Source organism: Urocampus carinirostris, chromosome 11, assembly GCF_059441175.1.
Source record: "Urocampus carinirostris isolate Australia breed hairy pipefish chromosome 11, RoL_Ucar_1.0, whole genome shotgun sequence".
Lineage (NCBI taxonomy): Eukaryota > Metazoa > Chordata > Actinopteri > Syngnathiformes > Syngnathidae > Urocampus > Urocampus carinirostris.
Genome location: NC_142359.1, coordinates 38,750,625 through 38,776,696, shown reverse-complemented (window position 1 = coordinate 38,776,696; position 26,072 = coordinate 38,750,625). Strand labels below are relative to the sequence as shown.

Here is a 26,072-nt window from a genome sequence, read left to right as displayed (position 1 = left end):
TAGCACCAGGGTCTCCACAACAAGTGGTGAGCGCTTCATTGGAAAGGGGGCTCCGTTCCAACACCCTCAATGTTGGGCTCCGTTCCAACACTCTGAATTTTTACCTTGAATGTTTAACGTAAACTTAAAGCGAACCCAGGCTAATCGTACGTTCGCGTTAGCGTAATCTTCCGGACGAAAATTTACGCTAACATGAATGTGTAAAAATGAAAAAATCAGGTCGTTTACAAGTCATTTAGCACCCGGGTCTCCACAACAAGTGGTGAGCGGTTCATTGGAAAGGGGGCTCCGTTCCAACACCCTCAATGTTGGGCTCCGTTCCAACACCCTGAATGTTTACCTTGAATGTTTAACGTAAACTTAAAGCTAACCCAGGCTAATCGTACGTTCGCGTTATCGTAATCTTCCGTACGAAAGATTACGCTAACATGAACGTGTAAAAATAAAAAAAAGGATAAAGAAAATAATTATGAATAGGATTTCTTAGCTTTGTGGTGGTCAGCAGAAGGCGCAGGCAAGATCAGACACTCGCACACCTCCTTCATATTTTGCTATTATTTATTTTTTAAATGGTATAGTTGTATGCACTACTTTTCTTTTTTCACCTATAGTAACTTTGCTGCTTGCACTGACTTTCTTCGGAGGCATAATTAGGGGCTAAAACACTTCGTACACCTGTATTAAAAGCGAAAGCAAAACGAAGCACGTCCGCACGCGATAACAGTTGGTCACGAAAAGAGCGATCTACACCCGTACGCCGCTCAGCATCGCACCCTAGCATACGCACTCATGCATTACCGGCGTTCGAACTTCGATTTTTTTGACCGAACAGCGAAGCAAGAATTCCTCGAAATTTTTGGTCGGACTCCGTATTGTTCGAACTAAGAGGCGTTCGAAAACCGAGATTCCACTATATATATATATATATATATATATATATATATATATATATATATATATATATATATATATATATATTATTTTTTAATTTTTTATATATTTATATGTGTATATATATATATATATATATATATATATATATATATATATATATATATATATATATATACACACACACACACACACAGAGTTCATCACGTGAAAAAAAACAAATCTTATGTGCATTTGTGGTCACTTTTTTTCCTGAATAAAAGTCATTATGTCTAACCTTTCCAATATCTTTACTACACTTACTCATTTGATTGATAAAAAAAGTGTGAGTTTTCATGGAAAACAAACTTGTTTTTTATGCTTTTGTTTTAATCAAAATTTTTATTTATTTATTTTTTTTCCAGAGTGAACTATGTTAGTTTTTTGATTTTTAAAACCCATTTGTTGTATTTGTATTTGTCATGATTGCTGATTCGGGGCACCTGCGAATGCCTCGTTGGCGCCAAAAGCCCTGAGTGCTGATTGGCTCATTAACTCTTTTAAAACCCCCGTCAGACCGTCCTGCGTACCTATGCTTTTGCTAGGCAAGCCCCGTACCCTCCGACAAGCTCCTGCTCTGTTTTCTCCTGCCTGTTACCCGTTGCCGACCTGTTACTGGACCCATTTCTGCCCTGCTCTTCCGTCCCGGCCATCGACCTATTTTGCCCTGTTTCCTGCCTGATACTTGTTGCCGACCTTTTTTCTGGACTCGTTACCGCCCTCGCTACCGACCAGCTTTCCTGCCACCCACGACTATCCCTGCTCGACACGGAAGTGCCACTTCCGCGTTCCTGCCATCAGCTACCAGTGTCCGACGATCATCGGATCGTGGAAGCAAACACTGCTCTCTCGTTCAATAAAACTGAGTTTAACGAACGCTATTGGGTCCTGTCTTTGTTCCTGGCTTGTGACAGTATTAATTCCCTTTCTAATGATATTTTACCATACATGAAATGAAAAAAAGGTAGCATCCCAACTTTCTTTTTTGGAAACACTGGTATCACACACAGGTATCCGATTCTAGTATCTAGCAACGAATACCTCAAGATTTAAGAGTCAATATTAATTTCAGTCTTAAAAACATAGTATTTGTAATTCTTTCAATCTATGTTTTTTGGAGGACTAGGAAATTTTATATATATACTATTGGCATTGGATTCTGTTATTGATGACTGCCTCAAGAGTTAAGCATAAATTACAAAGTAGTATCAGACATCCCTATTAATATATTGAACCCTGTATTTTAGAGGTAAAATCAAATGCATCTTTCATTTATTTTTCCACGTCATTCCCATAAAAATAAGACAGTTTTCTGCGTGGGAAAGAAAACCTCCCAGTCCCCACAACCTGGGACAGAATTTAACTTAATACGCTGAGGAATGTCACAGCCAGCTTGACCCTAGATCCACCAGAAACCTGACATCAGAATCCTGCCGCTAATTATAGACCCCAAAAGTCTCCCTTAGGGACCCTTTGAAGTATTTGTGGTGGTGACATGATTGTGCCATTATCAGGGCAGATGTTGTTTTCTTCACATCTGTATCCAAACAATATTCATGACTCGCATCAATTGTTTACAATCGTTCTCCTTGTGAAGTGAAGATTTTTTCTAAATTCCTAATGGGGCAGTCGTATCTTGAATCAGCATCGCCATTCAAAATGAATGGATTCCAACAAATATCAACAAAGCTTTTTCTAAATGATTACACTGATTTGTCAACCCTGTGTAACACAAGAAGCTTACGAGTTGAACTGCAGGTAAAAACATTTTAAACCCCTAGTTTAGGGCTGAAAACCTAGTACCATAACCCTAAAAAACACTAACAAAAACCATAGCTACAAACAAAACCCTAACCCAAACCCTAACCTTAGTGACAAACAAGAACCTGAATCTAGCTCCAAGCAAAAGCCTGGACAAAGCATCAACCCACGCTGGGATGGAAATCAGCGCAGAAAAAACAAAAGTATTGACCAGGAATTCCCAAAGTATCACCAAGAACATCACCATCAACCACAGAGACCTAGAACTTGTCACCAAATTTAAATATCTTGGAGCTGTCATATCTGAAGAGGTGGTCAGAAACATAAATCATAGAATAGACTCTGAAAACAAAGCTGGAAAAGAAAATCCAGGCTTTAGAGATGCAACGCTACAGGAAACTCCTAGGCATCAGGCACATTGGACCTTAAGGAGAACAGTTGTGCAGATAATTCGCCAGGGCACAGTCCAAGGGGGCAGCAGGGGAGATTGATTATTGCTCCGGCGAAGGTCGGGGAGTCCCGTCCCTGTGCGTTGAGCCGACCAGTGAAGAGTGGCGGACGGTGTCAAAGGCGGCCTTCAGATCAATGAATCCAATATACAGATGGCGATCTTTACGGAATTCACGGGTCTTCTCTATCAGCAAACGGACGGCAGAGATGTGGTCCGTTGTGGAGCGGTTGGGCATAAAGCCAGCCTGCTGGGAACGGCGGCAGCTTCTGATTGCTGGAAGGGCACGGCTGAGCAAGATCCTGGTAAAGACCTTGCCCGGGATGGAGAGTAGGGTTATACCTCTGTGGTTTCCACAGACAAGCCTGTCACCCTTGCATTTCCAGAAGGGCATGATGACTCCTCTGGTCCAGTCGGTGGGCAGCTGCTCCGATTCCCACACCTGGTTGAATAGGCAGGTTAGCAACTCCACCATGCCATCACCAGCAGGGGAGGAAGACCGAAAAATAACTTTGCCGACAACATTAAGGAATGGACTGGTGCCAACTTTGCCATGACATAGGAACAGGCCAGGGATCGTTAACAGTGGAGAACGCTGTCCAAAGTTGCGTCTTCATTGGTGCTCTGATGACCCATGGAGTTAAGGGATCCGTGAAGTGTGAACTGGCTAGACTGGGGATGAAATCCCAAACCCTGAGTCTGAAATGCAAGCATCGTGCAGCATCTTGATCTACGGGTGAAAACATCCTAAACCCGTAGTTAGGGTTAAACCCTGGCTATAAAACCCTAATCATAGCTCAAACAAAAACACTCAATTTAATCCCTACAGTGGCTCTGACCGTAAACCCTAGCACCCTAACCCTAGGTCCAACTAAAACCCTAACCCTAACTCCATTCCTAACATCACAACGTTGATATCAATGACAATAAAGTAAATTCTAATTATAACTCTAGCTCCAACGGAAACCCTAATCCTAGCTCCCTTTTCAATCAAACTCAAACCAAAATTACCATGCAAGATCTAAGATTAAACTGAGAACTTGTACTGGCTTGACTAAAGACTGAACTCACAAACCTGCATGTATAAGGCAAGCACCTTACCAGTTGAGCTATAGGTGAAAACTTTTTAAATCTCTAGTTTAGGGCTGAAACACTAGCACCGTAACCCTAACTTAAACCAAAACCCTAGCTGCAACCCTAACCCCAGAATATGTTCAGGCTAAACTAAACTTCAATCCACAGGTTGCTGACCCTCGAGTTAGTTCAATAATTATTGACGCTTAACCGGGAAAATCATGACATTATATTATTGCAACTATTCAATTTTTTTTTTCCATCCACGTGAGCTTCATACTTATTTAATTTGATTATATTCATCATCTTCTATTATTGTTGTTGTTGCTTATGTAAAGTAACTAACTTGGGGTAGTTTATAAAAAAAAATCTTGGAAAAGTTACTGTTCTATACATGATTGTAACCTGACTGTTTTCAGGGTTGCTCAAGCACACCTAAATTCAACCCAAGCACCCCCAAAAATTATACCATTTTAAAAATTCTCTGTTCCTTTGTAAAAGACAGGATAGTCTTAAATATGATGAAAAACACAGGATGATTTCTTTATAAAGAGTAAAACAAAAGAAAAATGTGAACAACGCAACATAGAATAATTTTCCTTTTTTTTTTTAAGGATCGCATTATTTTTTTACAACAGAAAAGGTTTCAGATCAGGGGATGGAGTTCTGTGCAGCCCTTTGATACTTTTTGTGATTAAGGGCTATACAAATAAACATGACTTGACTAGTATTTTTTTCCTAGAATTCAAATCAAAGTTGTTTTACCACTACAAGGCACTAAATATCCAGGGTTGGGTAGGGTTAACTTTAACTTTATTACTTTAGATTACCTCCTGCGTGGGTTCAAATCCAGCTCCAGACTTCCTGTGCGGAGTTTGTATGTTCTCCCCGTGCTTGCGTGGGTTTCCTCCGGGCACTCCGGTTTCCTCCCACATTCCAAAAACATGCATTTCAGGTGAATTGGCCGGTCCAAATTGTCCCTAGGTGTGAATGAGCGAATGAGTTGTCTGTCCCTGTGTGCCCTGCGATTGGTTGGCAACCAGTTCAGGGTGTCCCCTGCCCACTGCCCGGAGATGGCTGGGATGGGCTCCAGCCCCCCCGCGACCCTAATGAGGATAAGCGGTACGGCTGATGAGATGGAGATGAGATGACTTTAGATTACTTTTGGATTACTCCAATACCAAATATGCTAATAAAAGACAAAATAAACTAAATATGAATAAAATTATGACTCACAACACGTGGTAAGCTTTCTCTCCTGGCTTTGATCTCTTTGATCTCCGGCAAAACTAGCATAAAATGCGACAGAAACAAAATGAAAATAAATCCAAACAGCTTACTACCATCATTTTTGCCGTTCCATGTATTCCGTTACTCCCAAAGCCTGCATAAAATTTAGTAATTTTATTCATATTTAGTTTCTTTTGTCTTTTATTAGCATATCTGCTATTGGAGTAATCCAAAAGTAATTGAAAGTAATAAAGTTAAAGTAACCCTACCCAACCCGGTAAATATCACACACTGTCCCTTAAAGTGAAAGGGGAAAAAAACAGCCAGACCACAAAGCTCTGGACCTAAAATTGCCCCTGGTTATATACCTGTAACGGGTGTAATAATAACTTTTATTTTATTGAAATTCTTTGGTGGGACACGTACACCGCGGTTACATACCTTTTTGAAAAAAAAATCAGTTATTTAAAAAATATAGTAAAAACACATTTAAGCGTATTTCGTCTCATGATAAAGCCCATAGTAAACGGTCAGTTGCTTATTATGCACTGCAGTGCATTGTATCTACTTTAAAATAAGCAGAGTTTAGAATTATTAAAACAAAAATCAGACCCACGTACCTGTCAACGTGCAATCATGTTTAATGTACTTTGAATTAGTGTCTAGTATAAATCTAGCGAAAAGGCAAATACCTTTCTTTGTGGATTTCCTTTCCACGTCCAGATGTTGAAATGGTTAAATGGCAAAAATCCAAAGGACGACGTCGTGTCGTTCGCTACGTCGTAATGTCTAATGACGTAGCACACTGCTCCGTTTTACAGACCACACGATGGGTGGGGCCTAGGAGCTGCAAACATTCATGCGCTGTCGGATTTTTTTACCTTTCGTGTGAACAAAACTCGATTTCGAAGATATGCACGTAGTTCTGATGCGTGCACCGCCTTACAGATTGTTCATGTGTTTATTGTGATCACGACAGAGCTTATGATTTATGAAAGAAGTCAGGATAAGTTCACAGGATGTCCATTTTTTGTGTTTAACGTGAGCAATCAGTTTGATTTACGACAGAGTTTAGGGGCTATGAAGCAGCCGCGCTACATTTATGGCTATCGGATATGTTATAGAATGGTATTGAAAGGGAATGAAATAATGCATTTTTTACAACAGAAAATAATACATTTACAAAGATATGAAAGTTTTAAATGAATAGGTATGATTTGAATGGATGATTGTTTTTATTAGTAGGAATAAATATCAACGGCTTCAGTCAAGTTTATGCTAACCAACTTTAAAACTAATAATGCAATGATAATTAAAATTCCATTTGGGATATTTTTTCTTCGTGTTCGATGTAAGATTAACATGATTCACGACGGGGCTTAGAAACTATGGACGTAGCCCTGATAAGTTTACTAGTAGTCGAATTTTGTGTTTCATTTCTGTGTTTTTTTACGACCGTGTTTAGTGGCTATGAACGTAGCCGCACTATATTCACAGTCTGTCGGATAATTTACTGAAGGAAGGAAACTACCAGTAAAATGTCCTTATTACATCATTAAAAGGGAATAGAAATAAGGTCTTACTTTTTTTCACAACAGATAATAAAAACGTATAAAAAGTGCTTTTAGAATAAGATGATTTGAACAAATATTTTCATTAGTCAGAGGAAAAATTAAATCATTTAACCCTTTTTTGTCCTCGATTTGAGGAATACTTTTGTTCTCCTTTCATACAGCTTGCATGGAAATGTGAATAACGACAACACTTCATTGTTTCCACTGTTGGAGCCAATTCAGGAAAAGTCATAGTATTTTAAGTCATGGCCTTGGGGTAGGGTGTTCCCCCCACCACCCCGCTACTGGGAGGTTGCTGGTTCGAACATCGACCGGGTCATACCTTCCAACGTTGGTATCGATTGTCTCCGTGCTTGGTGCTCTGTACTAGGGGTTGGAATTGGGGGATTTGGTCACCTAATGACTCTTAACGAGATTTTGCAACACATCAGTTGGGTTGGTCGAGGGGGCAGGGAATCCCCTCCTCTGCATCAATCTCCCAGAAAGAATACAAAATTTTGATTCCCAAAAATTTAATTTAAAGGATTTTGGGGAGGGGTTTATCACAAAATAGTACTGTAGTGGGTAAGTTTGTCTCAAGGACAACAGGAGGGTTAGGTGGATGGAAATGTCTCAATTTTACAAGAGATAATCATTCATTCATTCATTACCTGCACCGCTTATCCTCAGTATGGTCACGGGGGTGCTGGAGCCCATCCCAGCTATGTTCGGGCAGTGGGCAGAGGACAACCTGAACTCATTGCCAGCCAGTCGCAGGGTACACAGAGACAAACAACTCACTTGCTCATTCTCATCTTGGGACAATTCGGACAGGCCAATTACCCTGCCATGCATGTTTTTGGAATGTGGTAGGAAACCGGGGTGCCCGGAGGAAACCCACACAAGCACTGGGAGAACATGCAAACTCCACACAGTGATACATTTATAAAAAAAATTAAACAGGGTTTGTACAATTAAAGCACTTTTAAAGAACTTTTTGAACTGTTTTTTCAATTTGAGAGAAAAAATCTGGTGGGAATTGTGTATTTTGCAGAGCTGCAAATATATGTGAAATTTACATATGCAATATTTAGTTATGTGGGTGCATTTATCAAGACATGCTTTATAGATCTTGAGTAAATTGCACAGATGTTTTTCAGACAAATCCCTCCCAAATGGGTGTTGGGTAAAGATGAAAATGTATCTTACATTTTTAGTTGCAGGAAGTTCTTACCATTACAACTTACTACTGGGAGATGTTGCCATCATTTTTTTGCATGGCCCTTAACAAATATCCATACTTGATATATCAAATATGCACTAATACACATTTTGCAGTTCCCTGTTGAGGTGTGGCACGCACGTGTCCACTTTCTGGGGAGCAATTACACTTCATGGGACAATGGGGTACAACTGCAGTTAATCACAAGGGGAGAAGAAAGGCAATGGCAAAGCGAAGCCACCAGAGAGCAGTGTAAGCGTCTTAATTAAGCAACTTGAGAAACATGGCAACAATTTCAAGCATTTAAAAGCACTTCACCCAAAAAACGAGCACTTTTTAAGTATTAAAAACATTAAGTCATAAGCATTTTATACGATTTCAAGCACCTCTACTAACTACAGGAAGTGCTATATAAATAAGCACAATTTCAATTGAGAAACATTTTTATTACAGTCAGGGGAAAATCAATGGCAACAGTCAAGTTTTGTCTAACCCACTTAAAAACTAACAGTGCAGTATAACATTGTGACAAACATCAAAAGAAAATAATGATAAAATGTAAACAATTGTACATGAAAAAAGGTTGTCTGTGCACACTTTGGAGAGGCCTATTAGTACATAGCACCAGTATTTGGGCGAAGAAAGGGCAAGCTAGTTACCATGGTAACTTCCCAATACAACCTGCAAAATATAACTGATATAAAACTACCTATAAAGGCACTTATCTCTTTAATGTATGTCTTTCCAAAACTCACATTTTACAGTACAAACAGTGATGCAAAAATACAGCAATAGTAAATGAATTTGAAGTACCTGAACACATCATCAAGTCATGTCACAAAAGTGTCGGATGTAAACAGGCTTTTTCACGACTAATTTCACAGTCATGTTTTAAATAGAGTAGAAGACAATAAAAATCAATTACAGATACCAGAAAAAAACACACGTAGTGCTTCAAGTGTTCTTACACAATCCCTGTAATAATATAATTGCCCGAAACATAAATTATTACTTTTTTCATTTGAGAAGGGCAAATTAAGGCTTTAAATGTTTTAGTGACAAACACTACATTTTTTGAAACACCTCACAAATCCATCTATTGGACCACAAGAATAGCCAAGAGACAAATTCGCAAAAGCAGAAGTTGGATGTAATCGAATACCCTAATTTAAGTAGCACCAGTTAAATCTTTAAAGCTGAGATTTGTTAAGGGTGACTGATGTCCAGCCTCCTCTGAGCAGATGCTCGTTTTCTGGTAAGGGGTGCCGTCGTACCGAAACTCTCCATTGTGCCCGGAGTCTGAAAGAAAGCTTTGGAAGCAGGGGCTGGTATCTCCTTTGGAGTATGCGGAGTCTGGAAAACAACACACAGAAAAATGTGTCTTAATTTTTTAAAAGGTTGCACCTTGGGATATAAAGTGTAATCCTGTTGGCAGAACATGTTGCTTATTTCGAGTTCAACTTTTCCATTTTTAAGCTTTTAAATGAGGGCTGTCAACCTCATTTAGCTCAGGGTAGAGAAAGTGCTCTTAGTAAATTAATGGCATAAAATGTGAGCCTTAGCTGGAGGCATAAGGGTCTTTACGGAGGCTCACAATTAAATCACGCTTCAGGGATAGACGATTTGAATATTAAACAATTGTCCCCCCCACGCTAAAATGTATTATTTCGTTGTGTTTATCAACTGTGCATCTGTAAAAAAAAATCAAAACGACAAAGGCATTCATTTCCGTTAGTTTCTTTAAAGGTGGGGTGCATAGTTTAAGGTGTACTTAGAACTTTAAAATTAACATTTTCTTAATTACGTATGTGTTAACAATGTCCAATTGAGTTCAAAGAGCCTTTATATTTTTTTTTTCCTCACCGCGCCTATCTGCTTTTATTGTACTTTTATCATCGGTGTCCCGGCATTACGCTAAAGGGAAGGAGGGAATTTAGAGGGGAAAGAGTGATTACATGAGTGCAGTCGTGGTTTTCTTTAGTTTCAGGATAAAAATGGTGAAAGTAAGAAAAGGACTGTTTCAAATGCAGTAAAAATGCCAACATAAACCCCCAAAAAGATTAACAAGGAAGAGTATATTCGAGCGCTTCAAAGAGTTTCATGTACTTTCACGCGCAACAAAAGGAGTTGCAATGATTTTCTTTTCAGCCAGGAGATGACAACACCACCTTTAACTCAAAGTAACTCATGTAGACTGCAAAGTGAAAGAAATAGCACAAAACACTAAACTAAATGATAGTTTTAATGATTTAAAAGTATTTCTGATTTTTTTTTTTATTTCTTTATGAAAATGTTTACCTGAATATGGGAACTTTACTGTTAGATTTCATATCTATTATAAAAAGGAGCAAAGGCCTCTACAAAGACATCCAGGCACTATAAAAATATATCTTTTGCATTTTTCATATTGCCTTAAACAGCACGTCAGTGACTTTTATAATAATATTGGTAAGGTTTTTTCAAGGTTAATTAATGGTAGTCAGCAAATACAGCTACAGTGGGTGCTTTGCTGGTGGCGCTTAGCTTTGATGACACCCAGTGGGCATATTTAAAACGGCAAGTCATATATAAGTGATATATAACCTCTTATCATAACATTAATTCATCAATCAAGTGTGTTTGTATGTGATAGAGAGAGAACATTAAAAGCACGCCAAAGTAGAAGGCTGAGTGATTAGCTGTTACCATAACATTACTTTGTCAATTTGGCTCTAAAACAGGAGTGCCCACCCGTATCAATTTGCGAGCTCCCTTGAAATCTTCAATTTAATTTAAGTCATGTTGGTTGTATTGACATTGTAATTTATTTACGGTAAAAAAGTCAGAAAGCTATTTGAGTTTTTGTGTAAGAGTTGCGGCTAAGCCTAGTTTTATTTAATTATTTTATCTTATTATTCTTTTATTTTATTATATGTAGTTTTTTGTTAAAGTGAAAGCTTAGTTATGTTGAAATTCAAATGTATTTACTGAAAAAAAGTTTCCAGAAAGCTATTAATGTTTTATTTGAATTTATAACAAATATTCTGTATCTTTTTGCATTATTAAAAATGTCTTACGCAATTTTTTAAGCTTTTACAGCAAATAAATATCAGCTATCAAATATCCTCTTAATAACACATATCAGTCAATCCTCAATAAAGACATTTCTAAAGATTCTAAAGTTACCTTACCAGTGGTTGTGATGTATTTGCATGAGGGGCCGCCTCTAGGGTAATCTTTCTATTATGTTCTGGCGTGGAAGGCAGCGGAAGAGGGGCCAAGCTGTACGGTGCTGCCGCCACCATCAAGTGTGCAGGAAGGTTGAAGCCCACTTGTGCTCCTGAGCTCTGCACGGGGAACTGAGAAATTGATGGCACTACAAAGTAGGGTAGCGCTAATGGGGTGAGAGGGCCGCTAGTGACATGAGCTGAGGGTTGGTCGTATGGTAACATGAAGTTAACGCCTTTCAGACCTGAGAAAGAGGAAAACATTTGTACTCCATTTTAATAAGAGTGAGGGGAAATACATTTAATGAAAAAAAAAAACAATTGTTTTTATATCAGTCACCACAAAAAAATGAAAAAGAATAAATGAAATTAAAAGAACAATAATATATGTTTTGAAAAAACAAATGGAACAAAAACTTACATTTTAGGAAATATTTCTTAATCGTCACTACCAACCAATTACATAAAAAATATTTAAAAAGCAAATGTTTGAAAATGAAAAAAAAAAAAAAAAGAAACATTAAAAGTACTAAAAGATTTGATCATAGTCAGCCACCACCTATAATAAAAAAGCCAAAATTAAGTAAACTAAGAATAAATGAATACACTCCTCCCCAAAAAACTGTAATTAAATAAATGAAATAAATGATAATAATGAGCACATGCTTGGGGAGAGAAATAACACCTTAAAAAACAAACAACGAAGTAAAAAAAAAACATAAATAAGTACAAACTTGGAATAAAATAAATAAAACAAAAAAGCGAATGGTTGGAAAGATGACATTTTTTAAGATTGACGAAGATAATTTAACCATATCAACCAATAAATTATAATTTTATAAGGACATAAAAACAATAAAATAAACAAAAGAAAAGGAAATGAGTGTAAAGAAAGAACAATTTTACATTCATTAACATTTGATTCATTTCACTCACCATTAAATTAATTAAACAAATACGAAGCATAATAAACAAAATACAAATTAATGTAAACATTTTTTTACATTTAAACGTTATTCAATCTATGCCACTCACCACTATATTAAATAAATAAATACAAGGTGAATAAAATAAAAACAAAATTTAACTGAGTGTAAAATTGAACATTGTATTTCTCACTAATAAATTAGTATGATAATAATAATAATCATGAATAAAAAAAATCCAATAATAACTAAAAATACGTAGAACAAAATAAAAAATATGAAGAAAAAGCAAATGACTAAAGAGAGACAACTTTTTACATTAAAAATCTAAAAAAAATACAAACATAAATACGTTTTAAAGGCTTTACCTGCATTGTTTGGCACGTAGAGGTAGGGTGACGCCTGTGTCCCAGCGTCTCTCTCACTCGATGCTTTAAAAATCTTTTCAGCATGCTGAAGATAAACAATGACAAAGTATTTTTTACAACGGATGCTTCACACCTCAGTGTATGCTTAGAAGATGCTACCCATAGTTAGGCATGGGCAATGAAAAAAATAATGATAATTTTTTTCATATGATTTTTTTGCCACTATGAAAAATATTAACGTTTAATAATTTAAACTAATTACACCACGTGAACACCGGAGAATAGGGGCGCTAATGCAATGAAAACGCGAGTTCCAGACCAACATTCAGAAGATGTAGAAGGTGACAGGATCAGCCAATTATTTTGCAGGAAAAGAGGCTCACACAGTGACAGTGGAAGGACTACAGCACAGTCAAAATGAGCAATAAAAAGAAAAAGATAACACTCAGCATAACATGCTGAAATAGTCATAGACAGGAGAGGCCCCTCATTTTCAGTCTGACAGAAATACTGAGCGATGACGTGCACTGCAAACTTTGCCGGCAACAAGAACCAATAAAGACCGATAACACGATAAACTTATAGCTCCATTTAAAACAATATCGCCCGCTAGAATACGCTGAAGGAAAAACAATTAAGCCCCAACCGAGTGCTAGCAGACGTTCAACAAGCACCGGGCCCCATGAAAAAACCTTCCATGAGTGAACCAGGTGCTGGCAAGGCGCAACCTGTGTATACCTGCAAACCCACTCTCACTCTGAGAATGTATTCACTTGTTTAAAGCCCCAGTGTGTACTATTTGACCACTAGATGGCACTGTAGTCCAATCCGAACAATAACTAGTGCAACGGATGACAGCGTAGCAGTAAAGGACAGAAGACAAACATGGCGGCGACTAGTAGGTGCGGATTCCAATACTGTAGTTTTTGGTCCATTTTTTGACATACATAAGACGCACCGGATTATAAGGCGCTACAATGGGAACGTGGACAAAACAGTCAGATAGTTCAGTCAAACTTATTACCCCCTTAACATTCCGAAAGCTTGCAAAGACGCAAATACGTGTCGAGAACACGTGCGGATGCAGTGTTCGTACGATGTCACTCAAATGCATCGTTCCATCAATCGGAAGGTTAAAGTCTTGGGATTCAAGAAATGCCAACCATTCCTTAGTTTGTATTTTCTTTTTCGCTCGCAACTTTACTGTGCATATGACAATAAACACTTGGAATTGAGTTTAATTTAAAAATAGAAACTCCATTCCATCCATTATCTGCACCGCTTATCACAGAAACATTGAGTTCAGTCTGAAACAAGATACAAGGATAATATAAAAACCGGAGTAGCTCACCAAAGTCGTTGTGTTCATAATAATGTACAGCCAATGTCCTCTTATATCCGTGAGTGTAGTAAATCCAGGAGAGTAAAATATTTACAAATACAGTATAGAATAGTAAAATACCCCCCGCCGTAGTTCGACCTAACTTGCTATTCACATTCATCTTTTTCGGTCAATTGCAGGCTTTGTTTTGCCGTTCAAGCCAATGCCAGCCTGTAAATGATAAAAAGGATCCGCCCCATGACCTCCGAATAACTTTAGCCAATAGTGATCGATTCAACTGATGATTGACACATCTTTTTCGGCCAATTGCAGGCTTTGTTTTGCCGTTTAAGCCAATGCCAGCCTGTAAATGATAAAAAGGATCCGCCCCATGACCTCCGAATAACTTTAGCCAATAGTGATCGATTCAAATGATGATTGGGACATTGGTTAGCCAATGAAACGCCGGTAAATAAATCCCAGCATACACCACGTACTACTTGGCGTTCAGGGGAAAATCGAGTCGGCGGCTGCAAGTTAGTTGAAAGACTTTGCGACTTAATGTTGATCCATAAATAAGGCGCACTGTATTATAAGGCGCATGGTCAGCTTTTGAAAAAAATAAAGGCTTTTAGGTGCGCCTTATAGTGCGGAAAATACGGTACATATATATATATAATATATATATATATATATATATATATATATATATATATATATATATATACACACATATATGAAATCGTTTGACATCTGAACATTCAATAATGATAATATGATAGATGTAAAATAATAGAGTAATACAGATTTTGTAGTGTACAGTGTTCATTTTGCCCCTGAGGGGACTCGCATGCTCGGGGATCTGTGGTTCTCGGAAGAGATCTATGGGCCCCAAAGATTTAGTGTTACCGAGGTTGAGGTTGTAAATCAATGACAAATATATAGTAGAAATCCATATATTCATTCAGTTTTAATCATCAAATTATTAATTCATTTTCTGCATCGAATTGATGTTGGTAATGTAACGATCAGGGGGATGGCCACAGGCCTCTCTTTTTTCATTTTCTCCTTTTATACTTCCTTTTTTCTTGAATATTTTGCCAGTAATGAGTTTATATTAATATATAGCTTCGACACTTTGTAATAGTTTGTCACTATGCATATTTGCTCTGGCACCAAAAATTGGTCAAAGCAAGATTGGATTTTGTTAACTTTCACTCAGGGGCAAAAATTAGAACATGTAAAAAAGAGACATTAAAAAAAAAAAAAAAAAAAAAAAAAGATAATTATCGGTATCGACCATTAATAAATGTTTTATCGTGATTACATTTTTTTGTCATATTGCCTAGGCCTACCCACAATAGCATCTGGGGATGTTGTTGCTCTCATAACAGTGGGCCTGTGTAGAACTTTGAGATTGTCTGTGATTAAGGGCTATAGAAATAAATGGGAGTTGACAATGTTGGTTGGTTGGATCCCTTAACCATTAGGGGCTTAGAGGCACCATTTCCTGTGGTGTGTCTAGGGCAAGCACAGCCTGGTGGCACCAAAACGAACAAAAACAGCAACAGATTGCCAAGGGCTGACATAAGTTGTTACAGAAAAGCTATGACATCCTATTTAACATAAGGCTTTACCTCCTCTTGTTGCCCAAAGCCGGATGGATTTTTCTTGATGTCCAGCATCTCCTCCTCCTTAACAAATTCCCTATGTCGCTTCCTCCTCTTGGTTGCTTCCTCGCTGCGCGTGTTGAGCTCCGCCGTGTCTCCTTCGGCCTCACCAGTGGCATCAGGTTGGTTGTAAAGCATGACTACAGAAGCCTGAGACAAGCTGGGCAGGTATGCCAGACAGTGGCCTGGTGAGGGGAGGGTGAAGAGGCGCTCGGGCTGCAGGGAGGGGAGCAGCAGGGTGGGATGCAGGGAAGACGGAGCAAAGTTTCTGCAGAGAAACGGGATATTTCAAATCAGCGGCATGACAAGTAGAACAGTTTTGGATTTTGGGGGCTTTAAAAATATAGTTATTAAGAATATTGGAATGTTACCTATCATACTGTAATTGTCTTCCCCTGCCTTTCCATATGAGGACAATTTCCAAGGTTTTATCACTATTTATTCAACTGTAATTGAAATGGAAGCACTTATAAATGCTCTTTTTATTTATACAACATAAATCATCATCATGGATCCCTTAACCGCCAAGGTCGTTGGGGGACCAAAGAGAACGCAATTTAGAATAGCTTTCTCTGTTGTTGACTGTTCCTGGCCTGTTTATTGGGTTGTGGCAAAGTTGGCACCAGTCCATTCCCTAACCCTCAGTTCTATATCGGTCTTCCTCTCCTCCTGCCCCTCTGTGGACTGTGCCCTGGAGAATTATCTTGGCCAGTCCTGATGATCTTAATATGTGACCGTACCACTGAAGTTTTTGTCTGCACACAGTTGACAGCTCTTCACAGTGTCCAATGTCCTTCGGATGGTATTGGGAACCGTTTTGTTTGTCTCATGGGCTATGGGTCTAAGTCAGGTAAGTGAATCTGTGGTTTGAGCTAACTTGGCCATGAAATATTCTTTTGATCCCTCTTCTGATATGACAGCTTCAATATATTTTATTTGGTCCTAGCTCTTTGTGGTTGGTCATGTTTATGGTGATACCTTGGGGATGGTCATTCATTTTGTTTTATTCTGTGCTGATTTCCACCCAATAATGAGTTGATGCTTTGTCAAAGCGATTGACCAGATCTCTGAATAATGTTCCCCAACATAAATGTGACAGCAAAACGTTTGGCTGGGGTACAACTTATACTCCAGTGAGACTTATATATGAAATTAACACATTATTATTGGGTATATAATTTTATCTAATATTTTCACACCAGACTGCAAGGGGCGCTCTAGGCCTGTGTTGATCATTTCAACATTGCCAGTGTTATGCCAAAAAAAGCTTTTAAAATGACACAAATGTTTTGTGTCAGGTTTTATCAATCTCCCAGAAAGAGTCAGGAATGTGTTCTTGACTCTAGCCACCTCCCACAAGGGGGATATGGCGCCGGTATGTATATATATATATATATATATATATATATATATATATATATATATATATATATATATATATATATATATATATATACACACACACACACACACACAAATATAACATTTTGATATTCTTTTAAAACAAGAAATAATTAAATCTGCTCAATAAGCAAAATATGGGCACCTTACAAAATAAAACTCAGTAATTATCTGAGAAACGCCATTGCCACATAAATAAAAATCTAATATTCAACCAATACCAAGATATTGGAATGAGCTGTAAAACTCACCCATTGTGATTTCCATAGGCGCCTGTCGTTCTGGAAAAATCCAGGGGCTGAGGTGTAGAGCCTGCGGGAAGAAAATGTGATCAACTGACCTTCTTCTATAAAACACTAAAAAAAAGGACTCACCAATGATTTTCCTGCGTGGGCTGCTTGGTACTGAACAGACCATTGGCTGGACGGCAGCAGATGTCGGGTTTATAGAAAAACAGGAGTGGCTTACAAACGTGGCTTTTCCGAGGTCTTGTGAGTGGGATGGTTCAACGCCGACAACAGCCTCATCTACAAAAATTAAGTTTTTAAAAGGTATGTTCTAGAAAAGTTTTTCTCAATTGGTGGGTCCAGACTCAAAAGTGGGTCGTTAACTCATTTTCAGTGGGTTGTGGCCCTTTGCCCTGGCAAGATAATGTTAAGAGAAAAAAAAAGAGCTAAGGCCCAATGACACTCCTTAACAGTAGATGGCAATAATGTCCTGCAAATGTACACTACAAAAGAAGACCGCTTAATTTTATTTACACAGGTTGAGCATGGCCAAACGCAGATATCTAAAGAATATATGAGATAAAGATATAACTATAATGAAGACAAAGCCACTGAATCAAAGGGATATTGTTCAAAATGTATGTGTTATATTGGCCCACTAAATGTCGCTGTATTGTGTCATGCAATCTAAACAGGTTCTAAAAAGCACGAGAAATAATACAAGCCATTGACTCCAACTTCAAGTGTCCTAAAGCATTATTTTTCTTTGCATCTTTTTGTCCAGGCTTTCAAGGAGATATAAAAAGAAAAATAGAAACAAAAAAAGAAAATGAGCAGAAAATACAGAAAAAAAGATTAAAAGAAAAATTTTAAAGGGAGAAAAAGAAGACAAATGAAAATAAAAATATAAAAGGGGAACAAAAGAAAGAAGAGTAAAAATAAAAGAGGGAATACAGAAAAAGGAAGAAAAACAGAATGAAGAAAGAATAAGACCGACAAAAGACGAAAAAAGAGAAGAAAAAGACAAAAGAAAGGAAACAGGGAAAAAGAACAAAAGAAAAATATAAAAAAATAAAGTAAAAAGTAAAAGTGAAAAGAAAAACAAAGAAGCAAAACAATCGAAAGAAAAAAAAACAACAGAAAAACATAAGAAAAAAGGTGATGAAAGATAAAAAAGGGAAAAAAAAGAGAACAAAGATGAAAAAAAGTTAAAAGAAAAATAAATAAATAAAAAAGAACTACAATGTAAAAAAGCAAGAAACAGCAAAAACAGAAAAGGGAGTTAAAAATGAGGTATTTGATTACCCATAGAAGCAAAATAGTCCACAATGATGTTAGCTTTTCAATCAATACATTTTTCTTGATTTGTGTCGAAGCTCTTAAGAACCACTGCTCTCGAACCTTAACTTTGATTCATATTAAGTGTAAACTAGGTACCTGAATGGTTAAAATCCACAGGCCCCAACCAGCGAAAGGCCGGCTTCCTGCCTCGCTTTTCCCGCACGTGCACTTTCCTGATGAGGGCCAGGCTGGTCAAAACATTGGCGATGTCGTACAGACGCCGGACCTTGGCTGAAAGACGACACTTTTCAGTTTCACGAAACGCGAGAGTAAAGAAATCAAATGGCTCGGATACTAACTTTTATACTTGCTGTGACTGGACGAGTCCTGACCCTCCTCTATGAGAATTTTGGCCGCGGCCTCCAGAGTGACGGTCTGCGTTTTAGAGACCAGGAAGAGCATGACGAATTTTTGGCTCATGAGACGCAGGGACTTGTCTTTTCGGTTTCCAGAAACTGTGGACAACATGGAGAAATGATTAGGCCTGGGTTGCAGATTTTATTTTATTTTTTTAAAAACAGTTATTACAAATTACCATATTCTAAATGTGCAAATCTGGATTTCCGTGGCGTGCCACACGCTATACATTAGGGATCGACCGATATGGGTTTTTCAGGGCCGATACCAATTATTCGTGTTAAGAGGAGGCAGATAACCGATATTTGGAGTCGATATTCATGTACTGTAAAAGCTTAAAAATTGGAGTAAGAAATTTTAATAATGCAAAAAATATCAAAGAACATTTGCGATGAATAAAAAAAACTTGAACCTCCTGTGTGGAGTTTGCATGTTCTACCAGTGCTGGCGTGGGTTTTCTCCGGGCACTGCAGTTTCCTCCCACATTCCAAAAAACATGCATGTCAGGTAAATTGGCCGGTCCAAATTGTCCCTAAGTTTGAATGTGCGAGTGAGTTGTATGTCTGTGTGCCCTTTGACTGTCTGGCAACCAGTTCAGGGTGTCCCCTGCCCACTGCCCAAAGTTAGCTGGGATGGGCTCCAGCACCCCCGCTGAGGATAAGCAGTGCAGATAATGGATGGATGGATAAAAAAAACTTTAAAGGGACAGTCAGAAATATTTGGTGCCCCTTAGTACTACAAACAACTTTCATTCAGCAAAAAATAAAACAAAACATTAAATACTTGGCAAAAATACATAAACTACCATACCAATAGGTGTGGGACGATAGGTTCTGGTCACAATTTGATTGTATTACGATACTAAGGTGCCGATTCGATTTATATCAAAATTCTCTACAAATATATTTGCTGTAATTGATGATTGCGATTTAATTTTCTTTCCTAAAAACCGGCAACTTTAATCATACACTTCTGGGACAATAAACCATGAATGATGTTCAAACAATGCACATCAGTCAGTGTCAGTCAGTCCGGAAGTTGACATTCATTTCAACTGAGACAATGAGAACATAACATTTACAGTTTAGCAGGTCTAAAGCCGCAAAATGTCATCAAGGTAAATGTCAACGTAACACAAAAATGGTCCTTTAATGATTCTAGTTACAGTTAACATTATAAGATGATAAAATGAAATAGACCCTCTAAATGAAAAAAAAAACACAAGCGTAAGCTATAAATCTAAATCAAGATCCTTCAAATTCAACATATTTTTATGTACCCTCGTGGTGGGATACAGGTCTGCGACAAAGTTTGCAGACAATTTTGGTCATATCTAGCTTTTTCTTCGCAGGAACTGTATAAAAATCAAAATGTGTAAATACTTTGGATTTCAAATTTATGGGCGCCGGCCTTAGTTCTTTAGCTCGCTTCCTTCCTCCATTTTCCACTTCCATTTGATTTCTTGCATTTTTCGTACCAGATTAAGGTCACAAAAAACTATTCTGGGGAGAAATGTTGATTCTAAAAGTGCCAAAAATAAAATCACCATGTATAAATGATTCAATATTTTGTCCCAACCCAACATAACAACATTCATTTCAATGTAAAAAAATCATAGATTGAGAAATTTATGTCTTTTACATAGTGAAATCCATACATAGTAGTCGCTGCCATGTTTGGCTGGCATCTAGCTGCTGGGCAATGATAATATGACACTGGTTTTCCTTCCCTAGTGGTCAAATATTACACCCTGGAGCTTTAATAGCTCTCTAAAACATTTTACAGTAAACAAATTAGAATTTCAACACTAGCATGACTACAATAATCTAACTTAAACCAAAAACTAACAGCAGGAAATAAAATTAGGCTAAGCAGCAATTCGTATAAAAGCAGATAAAACCCACGCAGGTACATGAAGAACATGCAAACTTAGCATGGGAAAGCTGCAATAGCTGGAATTGAACTCTGGTCCTCCACACCATGTGGCTGCGCGCTAACCACCCAACCGTCATGACTTAGACTTAAAACAAAATGTGCAAAATTTCAACGGAGCTTGCAGATTTAAAAAAAGCCAGATTGACGAAATAATGTTATGGCTCAGCCCTCCAATTTGGTGTGCTTTTCATGCTCTCTCAATCACAAACAAACATGCTTGTTGACAAAATCATGTTATGATAAGAACTAATATATCAGTCCACACCTGAGCGTGCATGCCTCAAAAAGGTTAACTACACTTAGTACGATATCCCTGAATCACACATATGCTTTTCTACCTCAGACCTGTTTACTCTGCTCTAATGTTAATTTTCCTAGTTCAGTGCCTGCCTCCGCCCCCGATCGCTTATCCAATCAGAAGGCGCGACGCAGGTAGCGTTTGAGACTGAAAGCGAGAGAGAGAGGCGTGGCTGTATTTGAGGCTAGATAATTGGCCCGTTGAGAATGAAAATTCCAATACCAATACCTGGCCTCTGACCCGGCCAGGACTAATGGTAGGACTAAGGTGACCGCCAGCAAGAATGCGTGGGTTGGGGTCAGGTACGGACAGACCCAGAGGCGACTCGCAAGCCGCCGTTGGGAGGACGGGAACAGGTACGTGGTCCCATTGATTTGGGGGCAAATCTGCTTATTATTAGCTAATACAAACAAATGTTTCGTTTTACTCTGACAGTTGTCGTCTTCCCCGCTGTCGGCGTCCTGTTTCTGCCCGGCCTCGCTGTCGGCGAGCTCCATTTGCTGTCTGTATCCTTGCTGGTGTCCTCGCCGCTGCAGCTCCCTCAGCGTGGCCTCTAACCGTAAACGTCCGTGCCACGTGTAGCTGTTCTTAGCCTGGCGGCCCACAATGGCTAGTGACTCCAGAACGTTGACCACGTCATAAATACGACGGCGCTCCACTCCTGGAAAACAAGACGGCTAAAATTAAAAAGACCCTTTGTAACTACTGTAGGAATATTCTGGCAGGCACTCAGAGTTTAACTGATCCCACCAGTCTTTTAAACCTGCATTATTAAAGCTTGCACTCAGGTGTTTGTCTTGCCCCACCTGAACATTAATTAGACGGCTGGGTAAAATGTGACATTGATGGGCGTCAATTTTTCCCAAAGTTGTGCAACCCTTCTCTCTCTCATCCAGTACACTCGGGGCAACCCTCAAACGTTATACCTGGTTTGTGACTGACAGGCAACTCTCTCCCTACTTGGCCTGCTGCTGCAACCTGTCTGTCAGGCAAAACAGAGGGCCAAATCTATGTGCCCTCCCCCTCCAGAAGCAAACTGGAAGCTCAGCTAGCTGTGGGTTTTTTTCAACTACAGAAAAAGACAATGCCAGGTGCTACAAATTTACAAAAAACACATTGAAAAATGCCCCCTGCAGAGTGCAACAAGCTGTAACCAAAAATGTTAACATGTTACTGTTCCAGAACAAAAACCTGTAATTCCATTGTCACTATAGCAATTGAGCCAATGAGAGACAGCTGACATTTTAGTTCTCTAGGTGACAGTTATAACGTATTTGTTTCTGGGTTTTTTATAGCTCATTTTTTTGTTTGTATTGACTTGGATATGATCAATACCAAAATTGCCAGTATTGACCACCGTTCCTGTAAACAATCATAAAAGAACAGACATCCTGTCATAGCAGCAATCACAAAACCAGTGGTACTGATATTAAATACTGTAATTTTTTGCTCCGTTTACTTGCGGATATATCTTCAACTACTACAGAATCGGAACAACACCAGTTATTTCACGTCTAATGAGATGATGAGCAGATTTTTTTAACATCAAACTGTCTCGTTGCACCTGATCGATGTATTTGAATCTAAAATGTAGGGAATCTTCTTCCGGGGGAGAGTGCGTCCTAGACTGTCCACCTACCAGGCTCACACAATTCTATGGGACACACTAAGAGAGTGTTCATTTGGAAATCAAGATAATAAAGGTCTTACCTAGATTGGTCGCCACCTCATCCAGGGAAATGGAGATGGGGTCTTTATGTGGCGGGTAATCGGGGTAGAGAGCCAGGAATTTTTGGCAAAGCAAACCCAAGCTCTTCTGCTTCCTGCTTGGTTTCTTCACGGCGTCTTCGTCCTCATCCAACTCCTTTTAATAAGAAATTAACTACTTCAAATTTCGGTTTTAGTAAAATGACGTTTTCAATAAAACACCAACCTGATCCTCAATCACTTCTTCTTCCGCTGCACTTTTCGATTCGTTTTCAATGGACCTGAAAAGCACTTTCCTCAATTCCCGGTTTCGGATCTCGGGACTGGCGGCGTTGATAAGCATCTTCAGGTTGGCCGTGGGTGACCAGGGCTCAGCCTCCAAGGCGTGCTTGATTGGGGTGACGTTGTCAGAGCTGCTGCCACTCCATTTGGTCACAGGTAGACACGGTTCTGGGGACTTCGTTGGGCTGGATTTCCCCCAAACCACAAAGATGTTTTCCTTAAAAAGACCATTTTCGAAAATGCTTAAAAACTGTTAGTGGTATTTTCACTCTTTCTTTTAAACTTACACTTACCTTTTGTGCACTTTTCCTTGAGCTTGTAAGATCTTGAAGTGCTAGACACTCAACTTCCATTGTATCTTTTTGTGGTCGATCTGGATTTGAGGACGAATGTGAAATTATTGGAAGTGAGAGCAACTAAACTATGTTTATATGGCACTAAGCCAGACATACTAAACGTTAAAACAGATATCATAAAAAGAAAATTATTATTATTTACTTTTGTCTCGTCGTTGTCTTATGACACTTGTGTTATATTCTAATCACTAAAAGGAATGTCTAAGAAAATTAAATCATGGTGATCAAAGTTAAGTCATAATAGTCTCATTAATCAAAAACGGTCTCAAAAGGACTGCACAGAACACCTCTACAACATCTCATATATATATATATATATATATATATATATGTTATAATTTTCAATAAAACGCGTGAAAATATATTAGCACAACGTTTAGCGATGGAAAAGAGAAACACGTTTAGGAGGACTTTTGCTTTAAAACATTGCCCAATGGGAATATTGACAAAGCGAAAGTGATATGGATGTTTTGCAAAGCTAAATTTAATTAGTATCGGAGGACTTCTTCCCTGATGTATCACTCGAAAGCCAAGCACCCTGGTGCGGTGCTCCAGTCAGACTGCGGATCTCGTCAAACTTCAGTTTGGTGCAATAGACGTGTGTTCTACAATGTTTACATAAAGAACTTGAATATTTTGTTTATGGAAGACGTCTTTGACATTACAAGCTTTATGCACTTTTCCTTTACTTGGTATACATTTTTGTTAAGATGTTTACGACAGCTTTACAGCAAATTTACATAACATTTACATAAAGTACTTGAATATCTTTGTTATGAAAGCTATCTTTGGCATTACAGTCTGTATGCACGTGTACTACTTGGTATAGGCCTATACCATTTGACATAATAAATCTAATCTTATTTTTCTATGCATTATATATATATATATATATATATATATATATATATATATATATATATATATATATATATATACACTCCAGGTTCATTACAAATCCACTGGAATAATGCAAGCCTATTATTATCTAAATATCGTTGATTGGTTGAACAGCCCAGTGTTTTTCAATCCCTTTTGAAACAAGGTACACTTTTATTTTTAAAAAACTTCCGTGGCACACCACCTGTCGAAAATGTTTGAAAAAGAAGTTACGTCAAATATTTCACTGTACTACCTCATAAATAGGTAATTACTATATAAAAAGAAGAAAATAATATTAAAAAAGAATGATGTGCTTTATTCATGTTTTTATTTTTTACAGTGCAATCTTAAACCGCTTTGTTAAACAAATTAAGTTGTTAAATTTACTGTGCTACCTCATGAGCAGATAATTAGTATATAAAAGTATATCAAAATCGACTGCCTCCTACTGATATGGATGACTATTACAGTTCCTCGTCTGAAGAAAGCAAAAATACTGAATAAGGGCCTGATTTTTTGGAAAGATAAAATTGGACAAATTCCAGCGGCACACTAGACAAAGTCTCACGGCACACTATTGTGCCCCGGCACACACGTTGAAAGACACTGGAATAGCCTATTAGTGTTCTTTTTAATATTACAATATATGGAATCAGGATATTTGGGTGTATGCCATAATCAGTAATATTAAAAAAACAAACTTGTTATATTTCTGTTGTAAAGAATGTAGTATGTATGACATGTTTCGTATGAATTGCATTATAGAAAATAAAGAATAAATATTTGAATTTTCCGAAACAATCCTGTATATTTATTCAACTATGGTGATACTGGTACCGTAGCTACTCATCGTAAAACCAGGTAGTTTATTACACCGTGTCGTCGATATCTTTAGGTCATATTCAGATCACATTTAAGTTATTCATCTACAGAATGATGATGATTCCACATTGGCTTCATATTATTGTAAACCAGGTAACTAGTTTCTAACGTTGTTATCTTTGGATACTTACGTAATATTGGCGCCCAGTTCGAAGTCAAGTAAGAAACGTAGAATGAAGATATCCGAGTTTCTAGGTGAAAGCTACACTTTGATTCGAGTCTCTTCCAAGGGACGTCGCTTTTTTAGTCAAATCGCCATCGCAGCCAATTTACCATCTCCTTTAAAAGAGCGGGCAATCTAGAAATCATGAACCGAGGTGAGGCGACTATGGCTGGTGGAGGAATTTGACGAAGTCCCTTGGAGGTGGACTCCACATCACCCGCTCAAGCTTGTTTTCTCGCGCTTTTCGGTATCCGGTGCCATCGGCCAATTGGAGTTGAGCTTGGCGTGATATTTCCTGAATGTAAACCAATCAGAGAGGCCGTACGCGTGTGCGATCTGCTGTCTCCGCCAATGAGCAGGGGCTATCGACTACTCCTCCTGGGAGTTGTGTTGGCGGGGCAACAGGCGGGCTTGCTTCGCAGATCGAAAAGAATAATAAGAGGTATAACTGGATAAAAATGATAATGCACTGTACTATACTATTCTTTTCGATCGTCAACGTCACGATGTTGTTCAAATCTTAAGTGTTCAT

The 26,072-nt window shown here is 38.2% G+C and overlaps 2 protein-coding genes across 4 annotated transcripts in view; both read right to left on the bottom strand.

The window, feature by feature from the left end:
• csrp2 (cysteine and glycine-rich protein 2) overlaps window positions 1-6,247 on the bottom strand; it is a 21,016-nt gene extending 14,769 nt beyond the window's left edge. The window contains exon 1 of one of the 3 annotated variants that reach the window (XM_088348714.1): window positions 6,136-6,247. The gene's annotated coding sequence lies outside the window, so the exon portion shown is untranslated. Of the gene's footprint in view, window positions 1-5,884; window positions 5,907-6,063 lie in introns of those variants that run through there. The other 2 variants (XM_088348717.1, XM_088348718.1) reach the window with 2 other exon arrangements.
• A 2,440-nt stretch (window positions 6,248-8,687) lies between these two features.
• Window positions 8,688-25,747, bottom strand: e2f7 (E2F transcription factor 7). The gene is made up of 13 exons (XM_088348494.1): window positions 25,509-25,747; window positions 23,551-23,630; window positions 23,202-23,474; window positions 22,979-23,132; window positions 21,696-21,929; window positions 18,978-19,133; window positions 18,775-18,909; window positions 17,485-17,637; window positions 17,362-17,422; window positions 15,677-15,977; window positions 12,719-12,803; window positions 11,389-11,669; window positions 8,688-9,571 (listed from the first exon to the last, which is right to left on the bottom strand). The coding sequence occupies exons 2-13, from the start codon at window positions 23,608-23,610 to the stop codon at window positions 9,425-9,427; spliced, it is 2,040 nt and encodes a 679-aa protein (XP_088204620.1). The 5' UTR covers window positions 23,611-23,630; window positions 25,509-25,747; the 3' UTR covers window positions 8,688-9,424.
• Between the last annotated feature and the right edge of the window lie 325 nt (window positions 25,748-26,072).

Bases quoted from the DNA above. Each gene is read 5' to 3' on its own strand.
- e2f7 (XM_088348494.1), bottom strand. From the start codon at position 23,610: ATGGAAGTTGAGTGTCTAGCACTTCAAGATCTTACAAGCTCAAGGAAA. The intron at 23,133-23,201 runs GTTGGTGTTTTA...TCTTATTAAAAG, and splicing joins AAGAAGTGATTGAGGATCAG to GAGTTGGATGAGGACGAAGA. The intron at 17,638-18,774 runs GTACCTAGTTTA...TAATTTTTGTAG, and splicing joins TGTGGATTTTAACCATTCAG to ATGAGGCTGTTGTCGGCGTT.